This window comes from Rhipicephalus microplus, chromosome 4, assembly GCF_043290135.1.
Source record: "Rhipicephalus microplus isolate Deutch F79 chromosome 4, USDA_Rmic, whole genome shotgun sequence".
Taxonomy (NCBI): Eukaryota; Metazoa; Arthropoda; class Arachnida; order Ixodida; family Ixodidae; genus Rhipicephalus; species Rhipicephalus microplus.
The window spans coordinates 216,102,349-216,122,182 of NC_134703.1; the positions used below are offsets into that span (position 1 = coordinate 216,102,349).

Genomic DNA, 19,834 nt, shown 5'->3' on the forward strand with positions numbered 1-19,834 from the left:
CACGAGAGGCGTTAAACGAAATGGCTACTTTTTTAAGGAACGAATTCGCAGCTATGATGTAGGTAGAAATTCTGAAAATGAAGGATAGCAATATGGCTCAACTAACAGCTCCACTCCAGCAACTGATCCAGCAGGCCCTGCAACCTGCTGTCCAGCAGATTGTAACGGATGTTAAACAGCAGATATCGGCTGCACTTGGCCAACTTCATATTGCGCCATCTGCACCAAAATGCACCACGTCTCTGACACGTGAAGCACAGCGACCACATCCTTACACACGTCCTTCCCGTTTCTTATCACCGCCCCGAAAAATCGTCCCAACAGCCGCAGCTGCTGCAGTCCCGCTTGCCACCACTCTCCACCAAGATTTAGCACAGTCTGTAATGTCTACGTGTACTACCGAGACCGCAATATTGCATGATTATGGCGAGAAACCGTAGGTCAACGCATGACCCCCCTCAACTCCTATGTGTATGTCGGCGGAATCGCAGGGGCTATCGTAGGAAACGCGGAGTAAACCGCTGCGTCGCAATGAATTGCGACGCAGCGGATTACTCCTGGTGTCATAGCGTTACAAGAATTACAATATACTCTTACGCTTCTGGGTTACACCACATACATGGACGTAACGAACAATACACCGCATCGCACAGCTACATTAGTTTCTAAACATTACACTGTCATAGAACACACCCTTCGAAACACCTCCATCTCGCACGTACTTCTCGAATCAGTATCGTGCTCTCGTTAAATTTGCAACCTGTGCGTGCTTAACGTTTACAGTGCATCTAACGCCAGGAAAGATGACTTCGGTCATCTATTTGCACAACTATGCAAGTTGGGTAAACACACTGTTTTTGTAGCATGTTTCAATGCCCCCCATCCGGCTTGGGGTACGTAACAGAAACGCCTAAAGCCTGATAGCTCACACAGGTTCTCGCGATTCATCGCATCACCCTGTTGACGGAACCTGATCAACCCACTCGCTTACGTAATAGTGTCAGCAGGGACACATGCCCCAACCTCACGATAGTCAAGGGGGTTAGTCACCATTCCTGGTGCAACCTCATGGCGAATCTAGGCAGTGATCACCTTATACCAACTACAGAGCTTCAAGTACCAGCCACGCGTGCCTCAGAGCGCATCATAAAAGTAACAAACTGGGATGCATTTAGGCGTAATCATACAACAGCTACCCATCAGGACTCTCCCTCCATAGAGGCTTTGACATTACAACTTCAGTCTGATTTTCAAATAGCTACCGAACTCATCGTTGCGGTGACAGAAAGGCTGGGTGTGGACCCGCATCTGCTGCATCACTCGGATGCCCACAGAGGCTTGACACGGTGAAGGCGGCGGAAGAAACATAACAGAAAACTTCGTCTCCGAATCGCCCAACTAGCTACTGAGGCACATGAGTATGCGAACATCCCCACTAGCAACAATTCGCACAACTTCTGCGATTGACTCAACGGCTCACTAAGTATACCTTGAACGTGGCGTATACTCCGTGCTCTCTTAAATACCACGCAGACAAAATCACACACTGCTAACGCAATCTGCACTATTTCCCACAAACGAGGGTTGACGATAACATTCTGCTGCACACCATAAAGAAACACTATGTATCCATGAGCCCCCCTCCCGCCTACCGTGATCTACACGTGCACGATACGCCTCTAGGTGAAGACATTACAGAAGCAGAGGCTAGGGCAGCCTTGCAAAGCGTTAGGCGTAACATAGCACCGGAGACAGACGGGATTACGTACACACTTCTGCGTAATTCAGTTGACCAGTCCATCGAATACTGAACCACCTTTTACAACGAACATTGGAACAACGGCATACTACCACAGGAGTGGCGACGTGCAGAAATCATACTAATTACAAAGCCTGGCAAGCCGCTATCCCTCCACAATCTTCAAACTATATCCTTAACTTTATGTGTAGCTAAACTCTTTCAACTTGTTGTCCTCTCTCGACTACAACCATTTCTAGAAGCCAATCACTTTTTTTTGATACACTATTCGGCTACCGTCCTGGTATCTCTACACAGGACGTAATATTACAGCTTAAGAAGGACGCGTTGGATAGCCCCACTTCAAACCAGGTTCGAACAATTCTGGCCCTGGTCTGAAGGGTGCTTTTGACAACGTCTCCCACGACCCTATTCTTGACAATCTCGCTTCATCTCAGTGATGCTCACGTATCTACAATTACGTCAGGTCCTTTCTTTCTGTCCGCATGGCCACTATTAGGATTGGGGACCTCCGGTTGGAAGTCATTCGTCTCGAAGGCAGAGGAACAAACGGGGCTCGCTTCTCTCGCCCACTTTGTTCAACATGGCTGTGGCTTAACTCTCTATCCTATTACAACAGGTTCCCAACATCCAGCATGCCATCTATGCAGATGATATTACAATTTGGGCAACCAAGGGATCAGACGGAACCATTCAGGACGCCCTACAGGAAGCTGTTTCTGTGGTACAAGACTATGCTGCTGTCGACAGCTTTACGTGCTCAGTGGAAAAGTCGGAATTGTTATTGTTATATAAGCGGCGCCACAAAACTGCCGAGTCTCCTGACATTTCACTGTTTCTTGATGGCTGTTCTATCCCTTTGGTACCTCAAATTGGCATTTTAGGCCCCTACCTTCAGTCCGACGGCAAGGCCTCGCAAACTACACACCTTCTGGCTCAGCAGATAACTCAAATTACACACATGATCCAACGCATCACCAATCGCAGGCAAGGCCTCTGTGAGAAGGATGTCCTCCGCTTAGTACAAGCACTCATAGTAAGCTCCGCTATCATGTTCCCTTTCACAGTCTCACGCTAACTTAAATCAAAAAGATGGACATCCTTCTACGAACAGCTGTGAAGGCAGCTCTCGGCTTGCCTCCACACGCATCTACACAACGCCACCTTCAAATAATTGCCCACAACACCGTAACTGAACTCATCGAGGCCCAGCACAATAGTCAGCTCCACCAGCTCAGGCAGACCTGTCAGGGCTGCGCCATCCTGTCTCGTCTTCACTACCCGATTCCCGAAAAACCTGCACAGGTACCGCGACATGAACTTGCTTCTACTACCCGCACACTCAATAAAGTGCCTCTGATTCAACGCAATATGAATACCTCCCGCCACGCCGGTCGTGTACTTGCCCGAGATCAGGCTATGACACGCGTCTTAGTTGATGGTACCACAGACTTACAAGTGCTTTACACTGATGGGGGGAGGGAGAGGTTATAAGACGGAAAAGAAGAGAAAAGTGAGCCCCGTCACTGTCTGCATTAGGGTGCGACACCTCAACAGTAGCTCACAAGGGTTGTGGGTGAGGAGAGATTAAAAGGATAGGATTAAAGGTACAGAGACAGAGAGAGAGATGCGCTGGGACAGAGAGTGAGGACATATGAGAGATAGGAGAGATAGGAAAGATGAAAACACGGTCGCAGGAGTCCGAGGACGGGGCACCACTTGCGAGAGCTCTTGTCGGCGTCAGGAGATGACGTAAGAGGAGTCCAGTAGGTCAGAGCTACGCTGTCATCGGAGATCGGCGTCAGGAGATGACGTAGGGCCAGCCCAGTCGACCAAAGCTACGCCGACGTCGGAAATCGTGAGGGCACAACCGGTCGGCACGGAATCCAGCAAGTGAGTTCGTTTACACTGATGCGGCACGCTACCCAGAGAAATCCGCCATGTTTTTAACCTACATGACAGAGACGCCCTTGTGGCGTCTGCCACACTTTGCACTACAGACAGTGGTTTGGCAGACGAGGGAGCTCTCGCTCTGGTAGTTGTTCACGCTACGACACTGTCACATAACTCCTCTGTCACAATTTCAACAGATTCACAAGTTTGTTGTGGTGCTTTCACTCAAGGACTTGTGGCTGCACATACACACAATATCCTCTCTTCTGTCTCACCGCCCACATAACGTCCTGTGCGTATTGTCTGGACTCCTGGACACGCCTCTCTCCATGGTAATGAATGCGTTCATGCGGTTGCCCGAGAGCTGACCAGCCGGGCACCATCAGAAGAGCTGTTCAATCCAGACGATGGATCGACAAAGCCACTAAACTACAACGCTACGCTGGAGTACTACAGACAGAGCCGTTATACGTATCCTTCCCCTCATCTTTCACCTAACAGAGCCGATGCTGTCACTTGGTGGCCACTACAGACAAATTCATTTTCTTGCCTTTATATGCTAAATCAATTTCATCAGACTCTCTACCCCTTCTACTGACCCTTCTGTGGATCCATACCGACAGTTTACCACTCCACGTGGGGATGCTTTGCCCCACAGGGCGTTCCTCCCGTTCCCAACCTCACTCACCCCTTCCTCTTGGGAGCCTGCACTGCTCAGCTTACGCCGACAGGAACAGCAGCAGCTGGTCCAGCGGGCTCGCAGGGTCGCGCAATACAATGGAGCCCTGGACTGAGGGCCCCATCTAAGGAAGGATCGTTTTGGATTTGTTAATAATAAAAGTTTAATCTGTCTCTCCCTCAGCGGAAACGCGAAACGCACAGGGAGACGCGAAAGAACGCTTCGACGGAAAAGCAGTATTACGAGAGCAAAAATATTTGCAGATCCCACGTACAGTGGGAATCGATAATATGCGAAGCACGAATGAGAAAGGTCGATATGTCACTTTAATATCAGCACATTGTTACGTGGTTGAGGTAAAAGATTCTGTACATGACTTACGTGTAACGATTATCATGCAAGTTTGGATGTGTCGTTTCTCTTTATCTATGCACGTCACGTGATACCAAATTTAGTATATCGGGAGCTAGCGAAATGGCCGCGAGCATGCTATGGTAAGAGCGTGTTATGTTGGCATGTCCTTACATGACGCTCTTGTCAGGATTATCATGTTCGCACAATTCATGTACATTTGCCATTCATTGACGGCATTAACAACAAATTTCGTATAGCTAAAGTAAAGCTAGCAAAAGGGCCGCGAGCGCATCATGAAGGGCCCAATAAACACCCATGTGATGTTGACGCATGCGCACGCTGGGCACAGCAACGCTACATTAGCAAAACACGAGCACTTCATAGACTGACGCCAGGCGCAACTAGCGCTCGTCGGCGCATCCCGATGGCAACCAGCGGGAAATGCTACATGCAGCATTTTGCGCCGATGCATTACCCAAACACTGCGTCTTCCTCTTTTCGTGACGGAGGGACGGCGGATTCGCTGAAACGCGCATGTGTCAAAGCAACGAAGCACGGGGCGCACCTGCTTGCATATGGCACGACCATCACCTGACGTGGCAACGCCGGCTTGACGTGACGAAATGAATGCCGGTGAGCACGCGCACCACGTCACGTCGAAAAGTATTGGCTCCTTGACTGTGGCATGCAGTCGTGTTCTCACGTGACACGCATCTCATATTTTTAATTTTATTTGCACCAGTCACATACCTTCTCGATGCATTGACGGCACGTAATGCGAATTTTGTCACATGTGAAGTTGGTGAAATGGCCGTGAGCGCACCATGAGAGTGGCATGTAGTCATGTTGTTACATGACACGCATTCGAGATTATCAGGCTTGGATGTGTCATTTACCTATTTCGTTCATTCGCGTTGCGCAATACCATGTGAAGCTCGTGAAACAGTCAAGAGAGCATCGTCAGCGTAGCATGTTGTCATGTTGTTACATGACACGCATCTCATAGTTATCATGTTTGCACCAGTAGCATACCTTTGTCATCCATTCACATACCATAATACAAAATTTGGTATAAGTGAAGCTAGCGAAATGGTGAAGCTAGTGAAACATCACGAGCGTGGCATGTAGTAATATTGCTACATCACACGTATCTCATGATTATGATTTTACATCCACATAGCTTCGTCATCCATTCACGTATCTTAATACCGAATTTAGTATAGGTGACGCTTGCGGAACGGCCGCGAGCGCATCATGAGCGTGGCATGTACTCAAGTTGTTACATGACACGCATGTCCCGATTTTCATGTTTTATACCAGTTTTTCAGTGAACGAAACCACCGCAAGAGATGCAGGACCATGAAAAGTAAATCATGACATTCTCAACACATATGTCATAATTTCTATGTTTTGACTAGTACAATATGTTCTTCATACAGTCATAATATACAGTCATACAGTCATACAGTCATAAGTTTGGTATCGAAACCTATAGCGAGACGGCCACGAGAGCTAAAAGTCATAGGCGGCTAGATATATATATATATATATATATATATATATATATATATATATATATATATATATATATATATATATATATATATATATATATATAGATAGATAGATAGATAGATAGATAGACAGGCAGAAAGACAGACAGACAGACAGACACAAAGACAGACAGATAGATAGCTAGATAGATAGATAGATAGATAGATAGATAGATAGATAGATAGATAGATAGATAGATAGATAGATAGATAGACAGACAGACAGACAGACAGACAGACAGACAGACAGACAGACAGACAGACAGACAGATAGATAGATAGATAGATAGATTGATAGATAGATAGATAGATAGATAGATAGATAGATAGATAGATAGATAGATAGATAGATAGATAGATAGATAGATAGATAGATAGATAGATAGACAGACAGACAGATAGATAGATAGATAGATAGATAGATAGATAGATAGATAGATAGATAGATAGATAGATAGATAGATAGATAGATAGATAGATAGATAGATAGATAGATAGATAGATAGATAGATAGATAGATAGATAGATATGCGTGAACTCACCGATGTTCGGTAAGAATTGCTTCGCATTTAAAAACAGCGTCGGAGAGAAACCACCACAAAGTGAGGTTAACCACTGGCATGAGCGCCAACAAACCTTCAGCAGAGCAACAAATCCATGCTTCGATTTCTTAGTGTGATTGCTTGTTTCTCAGTGTTACTGCATTTTTAGGTTAATATACAAGCCATATTATCCTCAACGAGCACGCATAGAGAATGCGGTTAGCAGTCGACATGGCCTGGATGGATGCGTGTGGAGGTGCTAATCACCCTTCATGTTCGCGGAGCGGTCTGTAGTCTCCACAGTGCTGAAGAGAACTTCTGAAATAGAGTATAGCTTTCGGACACGCTTCCTCTCGCTGCCGTAGAATGGGAATTCCCGCCACGCAAAGATGATCGCGCACCGTGGCCTTGCCGAGTCGCAGCCACGCTAGAAGTACCCGTCGACTTCCATCTGCGGATTTTAATATTCACCTGTCTGAGAGGCTGCTGCAGATTTGCTTTGAATGAGCGACATTTCGGGGTCAGAAACTTTATCCAATTAACTTGGCAGGAGAAGAATGGCTTCACCCACCCCCTTCTAACTCTAGCCACCTGAAGTAGATATTGCCTATCTGAAATAAGATAAGTCTATTAGTTTCAGTTTCAGGTTCAGTTTTACTGAGCATATTCTTCACAGAGTCGCGAAAAAGAAAACGCAAGGATAAGAGCAAAAAGGTGCTATATTAGCAGCTTGATGAGGCTCCTACCCCTTTTCGCTTCACATTACAAAATCCGCAGAGCACAAACAATAAAAAACAATTTGACGTCGATTTTCAAAACTTCAACAAATTAGGAAATAAAAAGAAAATTCATCAAAATTACATCGGTTTTAGGTTAACATAAAATAAGCAAACCACAAAGAGAGAAAAACAACAAATAAAAAAAGAAAAAATGCTTATGATCAATCATGGAACAATGCATACGTTGCTAAACGGATACCAAAGTATTACAAAATGATTATACGGCGTTTACAACACTGGCTATGCGAAAAGCACAAGTTTTGATGCACAAGGAAAACACTGACGAGTGAAATGTTGCATGTTTTTACTCGTGAAAAAAACAACGAAAAAAATGTCAAAAAGAGCAAACAACATAGGATGCCATGTTACACACGAGCACTATTATAAGGTGTTTTACATATAGTATTTTAGCCGGACAATTAGAAAAAACTAAACTACACGCCGCCATTCTGGATAAGAAGGTTCTTAAGTTTTTTTTTATGTATAATAAAGATGTCGATGTTTTTATTTTCAGACATGTTAAAACAAGCAGGAATACAGTGTTGAAGTCTTCTCAAACCATGATTAGTTCGCGAATAAAGAACAAACCAGGAAGGCCTTTTCAGAATGTCATAATGAGATTGTGTATTTTTTCTGAGGTACACAGTTCAAGAAAACAAGCGTTGTTAATGGTAAGGAATACAACATTCATAACAAATGTTTGGGTTTTCTCTTACTGCAAGTATTCGCAACACTATTTTAACAAATGAAATTGCTATCCTGTTATGTGTCTTCGGATGCTGCTTATTTGTTTCCAATGGGACAGCCTTATCGAGTGTGTTTTTACGTTGTATAGCTGATAGTTGTGGAAAACAGGTTGTTCTGGTGCCTCGGTGTCCACGGGGTTGCAATAACATGTCATTATGCAGCCGATAAGCTATGGCAACAATCAGAAATGTATTTGGCGACCGCCACGCTGCCTTCGCACGTCCTCTCTTCGTAGTTGCCTATATCGCAGCAGCAATGTGCTAGCTGTAACGTTAGGTCATTTGAGTCGCTTGCACTCGGGGTGAGGCAAGAGTACACTCTTTACACAATCCAATATTCGCAGGTCATCTCCAGTACGGAAATCTCAGTCGGTGGCGACCTCGAAAGCTTCTAGCAACGCCGGATCGCAACAGCTGTTGTCCCAGCAGCAGCAACAACAGCCGCCACAACACAAACTTCAGTATCAGAAAAACAAACAGGTCAACAAGCCGGCCAGCAAACCTGCCAAACAAGAAGAACAAGAGCGAACACTTAGGATTGAATTGTCGCCGACGAATAAGCAGTGTAAGTGGGCGTTGGCTTCCATCGTTCTTGTTGCTTCGGTAACTTAAATACTATTTGCTGGTTTGAAATTTATATGCCTTTAATAGAATTTACGTGTTAGATATTGATGCCCAATAAATAAATCCACGCTGATGAAATTTTCGAGGCCTCTACCAGGGCGATCGGGTATTGTAGTATAAAACCTACTTGTTTATTGTTATACAAATACCAGCGATCCGCCTATCATTTCGCCGCGGTTATGTCTGTCTTTCTTAAAACATTCGCAAAGATCTCCGAGAAGAAGCTCATGACTACCCATCACATAGGAGGCGGAAATGGTAGTTTCGCACAGCGCAAAATAAAACAACGTAATGCACGACTGCAAAGAAACCGGTGCAACAAGGTCATGCCAGTGCGCGATGCTTCCTCAGCACTTGGGCTATCGTGTTCGACGCGCGATAGAATCCCGGCCGCTTGGTCGGGGGAAATGCTCGACCACGGCCGCTGGATAAAAAAGAGGTGCGGGCTGTTGCGTCACGTCGCCGGCAATGGCGAGTGCTTCTCTGATTATTTGACAGTTGCAGCCGCTTTTTAGGGGCGAAGTTCCTTTGACCGTGAACGTGCATTCCCGATATATGTTATATTAGTAGTAGTAGTAGTAGTAGGTAGCCACCTCTGGATTAGCCCTTGGAATTTCCACTGGATGGCAGTACTTGTATGTTATGATATATGAATAAAATATGCAAGATGGTTGTACTTGAAATTTTCACTATATGGATGGATAGAGAGACGGTGATCTAGATGGACAGAGAGACGCACGGATGGACAGATGGACAAAAAGACGCTCAGAGGAACAGACGCATGGACAGACGGACGGATGTATAGATAGACGCATGGACGGACGCTTTGCCCCACTCATCATCATTCACTCCGTGGATATTCCATGAATTTTTTCAGGGCCCTGACACTTCACCAATCAAAGCAGACGATACATTGTTTTTCAATGTGGTTGCGTGAGGATTTCAGCGTCTCCGTGTGCTTTCTCTTGCTTCTTTTTGTGTGTGCTCGTGTGCGTGTGGTAGCTGGTTTCGTTTCCCGTGCAGGAGTACGATTTTCTGGTGTGCGCATGTGTGACAGGCAGTTTCTTCAGTGGTGTGGCGCCGCGAGGCTGTTGTGTCTCTGAGTAGCTCAAACGCGAGAAAAAAATTGGCAGCATATCCACGCAGTGAATGATGGAGTGAATGGGCGGAGCATCCGTCCGTTCAATTGTTCTTGCTTCCATCCGTGCATGCGTCCGTCTGTGTGACCGTCCATGCGTCCACCCGCCCGTCCGTGCGTGCGTCTGTTCGTGCATCCGTCCATGCGTTCGTCCATGCATCCGCCCCTGCGTCCGTTCATGCGTCCATCTATCCATCTGTCTGTGTGTCCGTTCGTCCATCTATTCAACACTCCAAGTACCACCATCTCGCACCTTTTAATCATATATTCCCTATAAAGAAGCACCGCCATCCAGCGGACATTCCAAGGACTAAACGAGAGGTGGCACACGCACACTTTTTTACGGCTTGCGCTTCAGGTCTACTTCCCACCTTTAACCACCTCGAGGTTTGCTTGATTGATTTGTTGTGTAAGATAAGCAGACTCTCGTCGAAACGGTAGATTTGCAGTTATAATTGATGCTTTCGTTGTTACACCAAAAAATGGATACTATAGGAAACTGTGGTAAGTGGTGCTAACGTGATTAAAACTAGCCATAAACTCCGGGATGGCGAAATAGTGTGCCGAAGTGTCACAAATGAAGTTAGGTTGTTAGCGTGATGTTCTCATTCGGAAAGTGCATTCCCCGAGTAATACTGTAAAGGCTGGTACACACCGGCGACTAGCAGCGGTCGCGCGACCATTTGCGACTGGTCGCTAACAGTCGCCAATGGTCGCAAATGGTCGCAAAGCGAGTGCTTCCTGATCATTTTCCTGGTCGCTTCCTGACCATTATTTCAGTCGCGCGACTTCAGTTGCAAAGCTCCTGGAACCAATCAGCGATGCTCAATTTTTTTGTTTTTTGCATTGCGCTGGCTTCCTGCCACCAGATACAAACGAGTACGTTCCTCTGGGTTTGTGGCACCACGGCCACCACGGAATACTTGGCTTGGAGATGGCGGGGCGCAGCAACTCGAGCAAAGTGTCGAATTTACGTGGGGACATTCGCAAGAAGCTAAACACCATCAAAGGAATAAGAAAATGAAATGTGCACTATCTTTTCCCCGTATTCATACAATTTTTTTGTCTTGAACTTGACTTGTCACCGCCTTTATTGCAGCGCATTTGAAACGCGTTTGTGCTTCATGCCTTGGCAACGACTTATGACACCGCGTTCGAGACGCGTCTGTGCTTCATTTTAGGCTGTGGCAAGTCAAGTCAAATTTAAGGACCGTTTCTGAATACGTACGACTCTCGGAATTACTCCTCGTCGTCTCAGAGCAGCTTCGGAGGCAGGCAGGCGGCTTGCATGGCCGGCTAACTCCCGCGATCGAAAGGACGGTCACACCCACTACCGGCTTTTTTTCTTTGGAAGCATCTGTGATGCCAGCGCTGACACCATGGCACAGCGTACCAGCAACAAGACAATGTCTTTTTCTTCGTTTGAATGGAACTTGACGCTGTTGGGAACGCTGTGCGAGAATGGACGAAAACAATAAATGCGGCGCACTCGGTTCACTCTGCTCAATCAGCTGGTGACAATCGGCTGATAGCCGCTGATCTCCAAAGTTCTCGCTGATAGCTAAATCCGGACGTGATTCTCCGGTTTTGCGACTTCCGGTCGCTCGCATGCAACCTCTGCCAGTGTGACCATCAGTCGCATTTTGGTCGCTAGTCGCGAACGGTCGCGTGACCGCTGCTAGTCGCCGGTGTGCACCAGCCTTTATACTGGCGAGCGTTTTGACGTATATTAATTTACATCGTCTTTTGACATTTTGGTAATCTTAACTGGAAATACTCATAGTACGCCTCACCTGTATATAAAAATATCTCTCCTGACAACACCATCATAGTGTGTTTCAACGATGTGGCGCGTAGTAACCACGAACCCTGCCATTTTCCCGTAAACAACGGACCTCACAGACGAGGCCCAAGCCACGCTTACTCAACCTAATTCATTTTCGGATGTTTCAAGTGTCGAGTTTCAAGTATAACCTAGCGTTCTTCCTTGAAAGACCACGTGCGTTCGGGCTGGTAAAAAGTTGAAGTAGCGAAGTGCAGGTATATGACCTCATTTGGTTGTTGCTCAGACTGAAACGCAAGAAATCCTCGTTCCCTACAGTTTATACGAACGTAAACGGTATGTTTTCCTCCTCAACTAAGTTCTTTTTCAATATAGTGAATGCGTTTCGGGCACAAAAGCCACAAAACCAGGCCACGTGAACAGATATACACTGCCTTGAACATGTTGGTTGGCGAAGAGGTTTCGAACACGAAAGCACGAGTGAAGATTTCCTGTTTGCACGACAGTGGGCGTTTAATTTTTCGCAAATCATCAGTTGCGTTTTCTTCAACAGGAGACTATACATGAATCTGGCTGTCATAAGTCCAAAACTTCACATATTCGGAAAATGAATGAAAATGTACTGACTCACACACAATGATTTTAGAAACGTTGGGATATGTTCGTTTACTCGGGTTGTACCTGTTTCTTCTGGTAAGCCGCCACCCTATTGAAAAAACGTCCACAATCAACAATTTTGGTGGATTATGGCGGTGGAAATGGTGGCAGATGGTGTATGTTGGCGTATGGTAGAGCGGATGGCGGATGGCGCGCTCCAGCCAGCAATGCTAGAGCGCAAAACAGCGTCAGAGCCACCATGACGGGCTTCCGCTAAATAAATAATAAAAATAATTGTATAAAAAAGAATGTATCAAGCACCCGTAAAGAAAAAGGTGCGCCGGCATGGGATCGAACCTAGCCCCTGCGAGTTATGAACTGAGTACACTGACTACTGCGCCACGCCGACAGATGGCGGTACGGGTGTTAAAGAAGTACTAAAGTCATAGAGTGACTGTGTTCAGTCACTCTATGACTTCAGTGTTTTTTAGTTTAATAGGGAGTGACGGGATCTGCGCCTGCTACTAAAATTTGTACATTTGATAAACAAGAAAAACTGCTGCCTGTAACGATTGCCACTGCGATAATGGCAACAGCGCTATGTTTTTGTTACAATTTACAACCGCAAGGACAAAAAAAAAACAACTCAGTGGACTGAGGAGCAGGTAGAGTTTATCGGCGGTTACTGCCAACTTTATTATCAGTTTCTGGCTCCTTACAAAGGGCTATATCAGTTCAGGCTTTATGACGCTTCTATGCTCAATCGATAGATACGCCCACACAATTGATTTTGATGTTGTTTGCGCAACACACACTGCAGTCGTGCCAGCGCACCGCTGTTGCTCTGTCGCTAAAAACAGCTACATAACGGCTAGTCCAAAACGAATGCAGTGTGCCAGAAACATTATGCTATCATATTGGTTCAGTAAGCATACAAGTTGACGTGTCTATGTTCTCGCATAAGAGCCAGCGAAGCGCCGGCGTGTGCGACCGGCGGCTGTCGGTGAGGGGAGGCGTACATTTGGTGGAAGTGCTGCGAGCGCGTCGCATCGATGTTTGTCGCTTCTTGCGCGGACATCGTACACAATAAGAAAGGCTTCATTTAGGGTAAATTATGCCGCAGTTGTGCTGTATTGTCATTTTTACTCGTCATAATCGTGTATTCTGAAACCCAGAAGCGCCGATAACACTTGTACGGGCTCGGTCGGTATGACTAACCTTTGTTGGAAATCATGGTGGTAGAACAGAAGGGTGAAAGTCAAATTCGCAGGGGCTCATCTCGACGCATGTCGAAAATGAAAGTTTATGCATATTCGCACGCACTTTGTTAACTTAAAAGTACGGCTCTAACAATCAAGCGTGCGAGAATTACCAGAGTTGCGTTTCTAGCGTGGCGACATCAAGTGACCGCTGTGTTCTGCTGTAACATAGAAAGAGGCTATGGCGAACTGAAGCCCATTTATTTGTTGACAACTGCTCACCGATGTAAAACATTTATTGTAACGTTTATAGTGACAACTCAAGTCTTCTAAACACCACTGCAAAGAAACACATCGTGGATGTCAAACTGATGTAGGTACGTGCGCGAAATGTAAACATATTCCCGGCCGCATATTCTATGCTCCACAAAAATGGAAGCGTTGTTGACACCACAGAAATAAAAAGAAACGTACTAGAAAGCATTATGAGCAGCGTTGTTTTTTTTATCGTAAACATATATCTCTGCTCATTAAAAAATTAAACACTACAAATAAGTGATTTCACATTCTGTCATGTGCTTTTTATCATGCCACCGTCATCCACCTTGCTCCCCAAGCCTTCCACCAAACACGTTTTGCCTCACCATCATGAGCCGTCATTTTCTACCGTCACCACCATTGGGTCGCCACCACCACCACCATCTGCCATCATTTTTTCCACTCTCGCCGCCATCAGCTATTATGCCCTCTGCAGTTTCCACCATATCCACTATTTTTTTTCACCATATCCACCAACGATTCCAGCATCCACCAACCCAGAATTTTCAGTAGTGCAGGCATTGTGTAGTCGTATACCCTGTTTTGCGTGAAATGCTGGTGTGACCTACCACGTCGTTACAAACAATAATGATCACTTCGATGGCAGCACTGCTGATAGCAACGGTTCCAACGCAAACGCCAGGAAGATGAAATGAACATTGTAAATGGCGCACTAAGCGATGGGGCAAAAATAATATTTAAACAACCTTCGCGTCCATGAGGCGACGACTGGTCTCGCACGTCAAGTACATTTACAGGCAATCAGCTGCAAGGAAAATGAATTAAATGGGTGGCTATCTAAGCTGGTAGTTTCGAACGCGACAGCACCGTCGCTACGATTCTCCATAAAGACAGAATCTGACAGCATTAAGATGTTCCGCCACAACGTGAACCGCACGTAATCTCAATTATTTCGGCGAAATGCACCTCCAAAATTATGGTGAGAGAAACATGCAACTGAACAACGCGTTGAGCCATCAAGTACTTGAGAAAAAATGCCCCCACCTCCCTGAAGGAATAGTGAGGAAATGTAAATGCATTGCGTAGCGACCATAACGGCGTTTCGCACGCGAGAACCCAGCCTAGAAAGAATAATGGTTTCTTCTTTTTTAGTGCGAAGCAGTTTTTAGCGAACTTTCGCGACTTTGAGCATATCTATCTACCTAGCCACCTACGACATTTAGCTATCTTGGCCGTTTCGATGACGGTATCAATACCAAAGTTGCTATGGCTTAACGTGACTGTATGAAGAACATATTGAACTAGTCATAACATGAAAATCATGACACGTATGCCATGAATGTTATGATTGACATTTCATGGTCCTGCAGCTCTCGCGGTGGTTTCGTTCGCATGGCATGTTGCAAAACTGATATAATAAGACATGATGGCATGCCGAACACAAGCGACAGACAATAACATAAAAATCATCACTTGCGTGTCATGTAAGAACAATACTACATGCCACGCTCTTGATGCGCTCGCGGCCGTTTCGCTAGCGTCACTTATACCAAATTTGGTGTTAGGGTACGTAAATGATTGACGAAGGTATGTGACTGTAGCAAACAGGGTAATCATGAGATGCGTGGCATGTAGCAACATGACTACATGCTACGCTCATAATATGCTGGCGGCCGTTTCGCTAGCTTCAATTATCCCAAACTTGGTCTTCAAGTACGTGAATGGAAGACGAAGACATGATTCACATGATAAACATGAGATGCGTGTCATGTAACAACATGAGTACATGCTATGCTCATAATGCGTTCGCAGCCATTTCGCTAGCTTCACATGTGCCAAACTCGGTATTACGTGACGCCAACAGACCACATAGGTAAATGACACATCCAAACATTAAAATCATGGCGTGAGTGTCATGTAACAACATGACTACATGCAACACTCATGATGCGCTCATGGCCATTTCGCTAGCTTCACATATGCCAAATGTTGTATTACGAGACGTCAATGGATGACGAAGGTATGTGGCAAGTGCAAACATGATAATCATGAGATGTGTGTCATGTGAGAACATGACTACACTGTAAACAGAAATAAGCCGACGTGGGAGTAAATGACATTGTGCTCTAGCGCACACCCCGATGCGAGTTTTATAAACACCGTCCGGAGATGGTGCCAGAGGGTTTTGTATTCACATCCATCGGGGAACTTTTTCAGGTCGGTATGGGAGTAATTTTTTTACATGAACAGAGAAAAAAATCACTTCAGCAGCCGTACCATTCGCAAACGTAACTTTAATTACATTACCTTTGAAGTACACAACAACAATTACAGTACAAAAGCATGGACGCAACGTTTACCTATTATTGCACCATTCACACTCACCACAGCATGCCACCCACGCTACACACCTACGATTCTGCCACCGGGTATATATAGGCACCACATTCTGACCTCTCATGTAGCCCTGTAGGGACCCTATTTTTGCTAGTAATTAAGCAATAAAGAGGCGCGGTGTAGGTATGAAGTTGCGGTGACCTGATGTAAGCACTTTAACACACATGCCTTTTGTCGTAAGCCTGCTTAATATCCCATATATTTTAACTATAGCGAAAAAGGTCTATAAGTTGGCGCTCTGTCATACGGGCTAAATTTGCATTAGCAGTACTGTTTGTGAATCCGTAATATACACTGAATCACTCACAAAGCCTGCGCAGTCTCGATTGAACACATCAACGGCACATTCAGCAGCTCCAGCGATGCACCGAGGTAGACCGCCGCTACCGCGTTCGACAACTAGGCTTCACTCACGAGCATGGCACGGTAATTTATGAATGACAGCTGGCGATCACAAAATGCTTGCTGATGTGCATTTCACGTCTCGTTATTTCTCCGATGCACAGGAATAGGTGTCCGTAATCCACGCAGTTTACGCTATATACAAAGCGATAGAGTTAAACGAACAAGATGGTTCGCAGTACCTGTTCCAGTTGCTCGCATCTTTGCATAGGCATGCATGCATGCATGCCGTGCGCTGTTTCTGTGTGTCACCGCCTCGTTTGGTTCTCGCCTTCGAGTTGGTCATTTGACAGATGTGGTTGCAAGGCGCAGAAGACTGTTATTCATCTCAGCAGCCTTTATTTCTTGTAAAACACATTAATTGCCTCGCCCCTAGTCGGTGCTAGCTAGCTCGTAGAGCTCGCTACGGCGGCCCGACACACAATGTGAGCTCGAATCGATGCCGGCTTGATACCGACAGTATAGCAAGGCCTTCTTAACGCTTAGATGACGCAGCCAATGAAATACTGATGACCCCACAAAACACCTATACACGGCCACTGGTGACACTCTGAGAAGTCACCATCGGCGGCAACGAGACCAGTGCGTCGCCGGCACAACTCCCACACTGGTTGCCAGCCAGCCTGCCGTAGAGCGAAGCCTATTTCGGACCACTTCGAAGTTTTACGCTGAAACTCCAGGAGCAATCGCTGAAAATCGTAGCAGCTTACTTTTTCTTGCCCCCGCAGGGGCGTCTGCAAAAGTAGGCGTTTGGTGTGTAGCGACACCACGGACCCGAGATAACGGGGGAGTTTCGACTCCCTCCTACGCCTAGCCGTGCATGGCTTTGCCGTGTCCGGGGAAAAGGGGATCCTGGGGGTTGAGTCGACGCCGGGTGACGCCGCCCCCCCCCCCCGGCAGAGGCAACACACCCCTTTGACCCCGGCTTCACGTAGACGGCGCCCCTGGATTGACCTACCCAGGGGAAATCGGCATTTGCCTCTTCCTGTCTCCTCCTCTCTCTCAATCTTCGTCTTTTCATCTACATTTGATCTTTCCTGTCCTCTCCTCACTTCTATCTACTTCCACGATTCTTGGCGGCAAGGGTTAAACTGGTGTAGATATCCAACCTCGGGTAGTTATAATAGGTTATTGCGGCCATGTACGGCTGGCACTTGCGTCTTCTTTGCGTCTCGCAGCATCCCCTTGTTGAGATCCGTGGTCGATGGCTGGCATGGCCGCCGAATAGGTTACTGGGAACTCCTAGCCCTTTCACAACCAATCGCCCCTCTAGGAGGCGGCGCATCGATGCAGTTTTTGAGTTTTTTCCGAACAAGAGAAATAACTTCCCGAACTACCACATGATCCACTGCGAAAGTACAGAAGAGAAAGCTAGAAGCATTTCACCTTTTCTTGTGTCCAAATGCCTTATAGAAACACTAAGTGCGGGCTACAAAGCCACAAAGACCACCAGTGGTGACCTGCTACTCGAAATGAAAGACTACGCACAGTACCAGAGACTACATAACCTTACATCATTTGGTGATCAGCCTATCACAATCACACCGCATCGAACCATGAACACCGTGAATGGTGTTGTATCAGATGGAGACCCGATGGACCTCTCTGATGAGGAACTTCTTACAGGCATGAAAGACGAAAATGTCATCCAGGTGCAGCGAATCAAAATAAGAAGAGAAAAGAAAGAAACCCCAACGAAACACATCATACTCACTTTCGCATCTAGCACTCTCCCCACTGGAATAGCAACATGATATTTTAAACTGGCAGTCAGATCATACATACCCATCTCGCGGCACTGCTTTAAACGTCAAAGGTTCGGGCACGGCTCCCAGAGCTGCCGAGGACACCTTACCTGCGCGAAATGCGGCACCAAAGGTCATACCGCTGACGATGACTGTAAGTCACAAGTCCACTGCGCAAACTGTGAGGGGGACCATCCCGCATATTCCAGGTCATGCGTGGCCTGGAAAAGAGAAAAAGAAATATTAATCACAAAGTTTAAATTGAATACTAGCTTCCGTGAAGTGCAGCAGCACGTTTTCCTGCATTTTGCTGGGAACACATCGTATGCCGAAGTGGTTCGAGGGGGTCAGCACCACTTCGGTTTTCGGCAATGCCTTGGACCACGCCCAGCGTGCGGAGGCAAGCGCCACAAGCCCCCACGGGGGGAGCAGCCTCGGCTGCCCCACCCTCCTTGTGAACCCTGGCACAGCCCCTGTGAACCCTGGCAGCAGCCAGGGCACTACAGAAACTAAAGAGGTTCCCTCGACCTCCAGCCCGGTGGGGTTGAAGGCTCTGTCAGTCAAGATGAAACCTACAACGAAAACAACATTGTCTGTCGTCTCTTCTGAGGCGATGGACACATCCACTGCACCAGCGCAGATTGCGCCAAAGGAGCGGCGAGGTTTCCTCGACCACTCTAAAAAAGACAAAATGGTCAAACAGAGCCTTCTAAAGGCTCTGTAAGATAAGTCACTTTTCTCTTGAAACACCACCCACACTCGTTTCGTACACACAGCATTTCTTTACTTCCATAATGGAGACACAAGTTATACAATGGAACGTCAGAGGACTACTTCGAAACCTCGACGATGTCCAAAAACTTGTACATAAACGTTCCCCAAAAGTGCTGTGTGTACAAAAGACACGCTTTAATTCCAAAAAACACCAATTTTCTACGTCAATATGTAACATTCAAAAAGGACCGCAAAGACGCTGTAGCGTCAACTGGTGGTGCGGCCATTATAGTTGATCAGGGCGTAGCATGTACACATCTACCGCTAGAAGCATCCCTTGAGGCAGTGACTGTTCGTGCAGATCTTTTGAACAAAGTTGTAACCATCTGCTCAGTTTACATACCGCTACAGTACCGTCTCGAAGAACACGAATTCCAGTCACTGATACATGAACTACTGGAACCTTATGTGGTCCTTGGCGACTTGAATGCACATAATGGTCTATGGGGCGACTCTCGCTGCGATGCGCGAGGTCGCCTAATCGAAAAACTCCTCTTTTCTTCGGGTGCGTGTCTGTTAATTAAAAAAAAGCCAACATACTTTGGCTTTGCCTACAAAACCTACTCATGCATAGATCTCAGCATTGTGTCG

At 46.3% G+C, this 19,834-nt stretch overlaps 1 protein-coding gene across 9 annotated transcripts in view; it reads left to right on the forward strand.

Moving 5' to 3' along the window:
• LOC119172975 (cell adhesion molecule Dscam1-like) overlaps positions 1-19,834 on the forward strand; it is a 2,235,730-nt gene that overhangs the window by 1,684,445 nt on the left and 531,451 nt on the right. For all 9 annotated transcript variants that reach the window (XM_075891768.1, XM_075891770.1, XM_075891774.1 and 6 more), the window contains one exon: positions 8,650-8,870. In XM_075891768.1, coding sequence (XP_075747883.1) covers positions 8,650-8,870 — 221 coding nt within the window. The remainder of the gene's footprint in view (positions 1-8,649; positions 8,871-19,834) is intronic.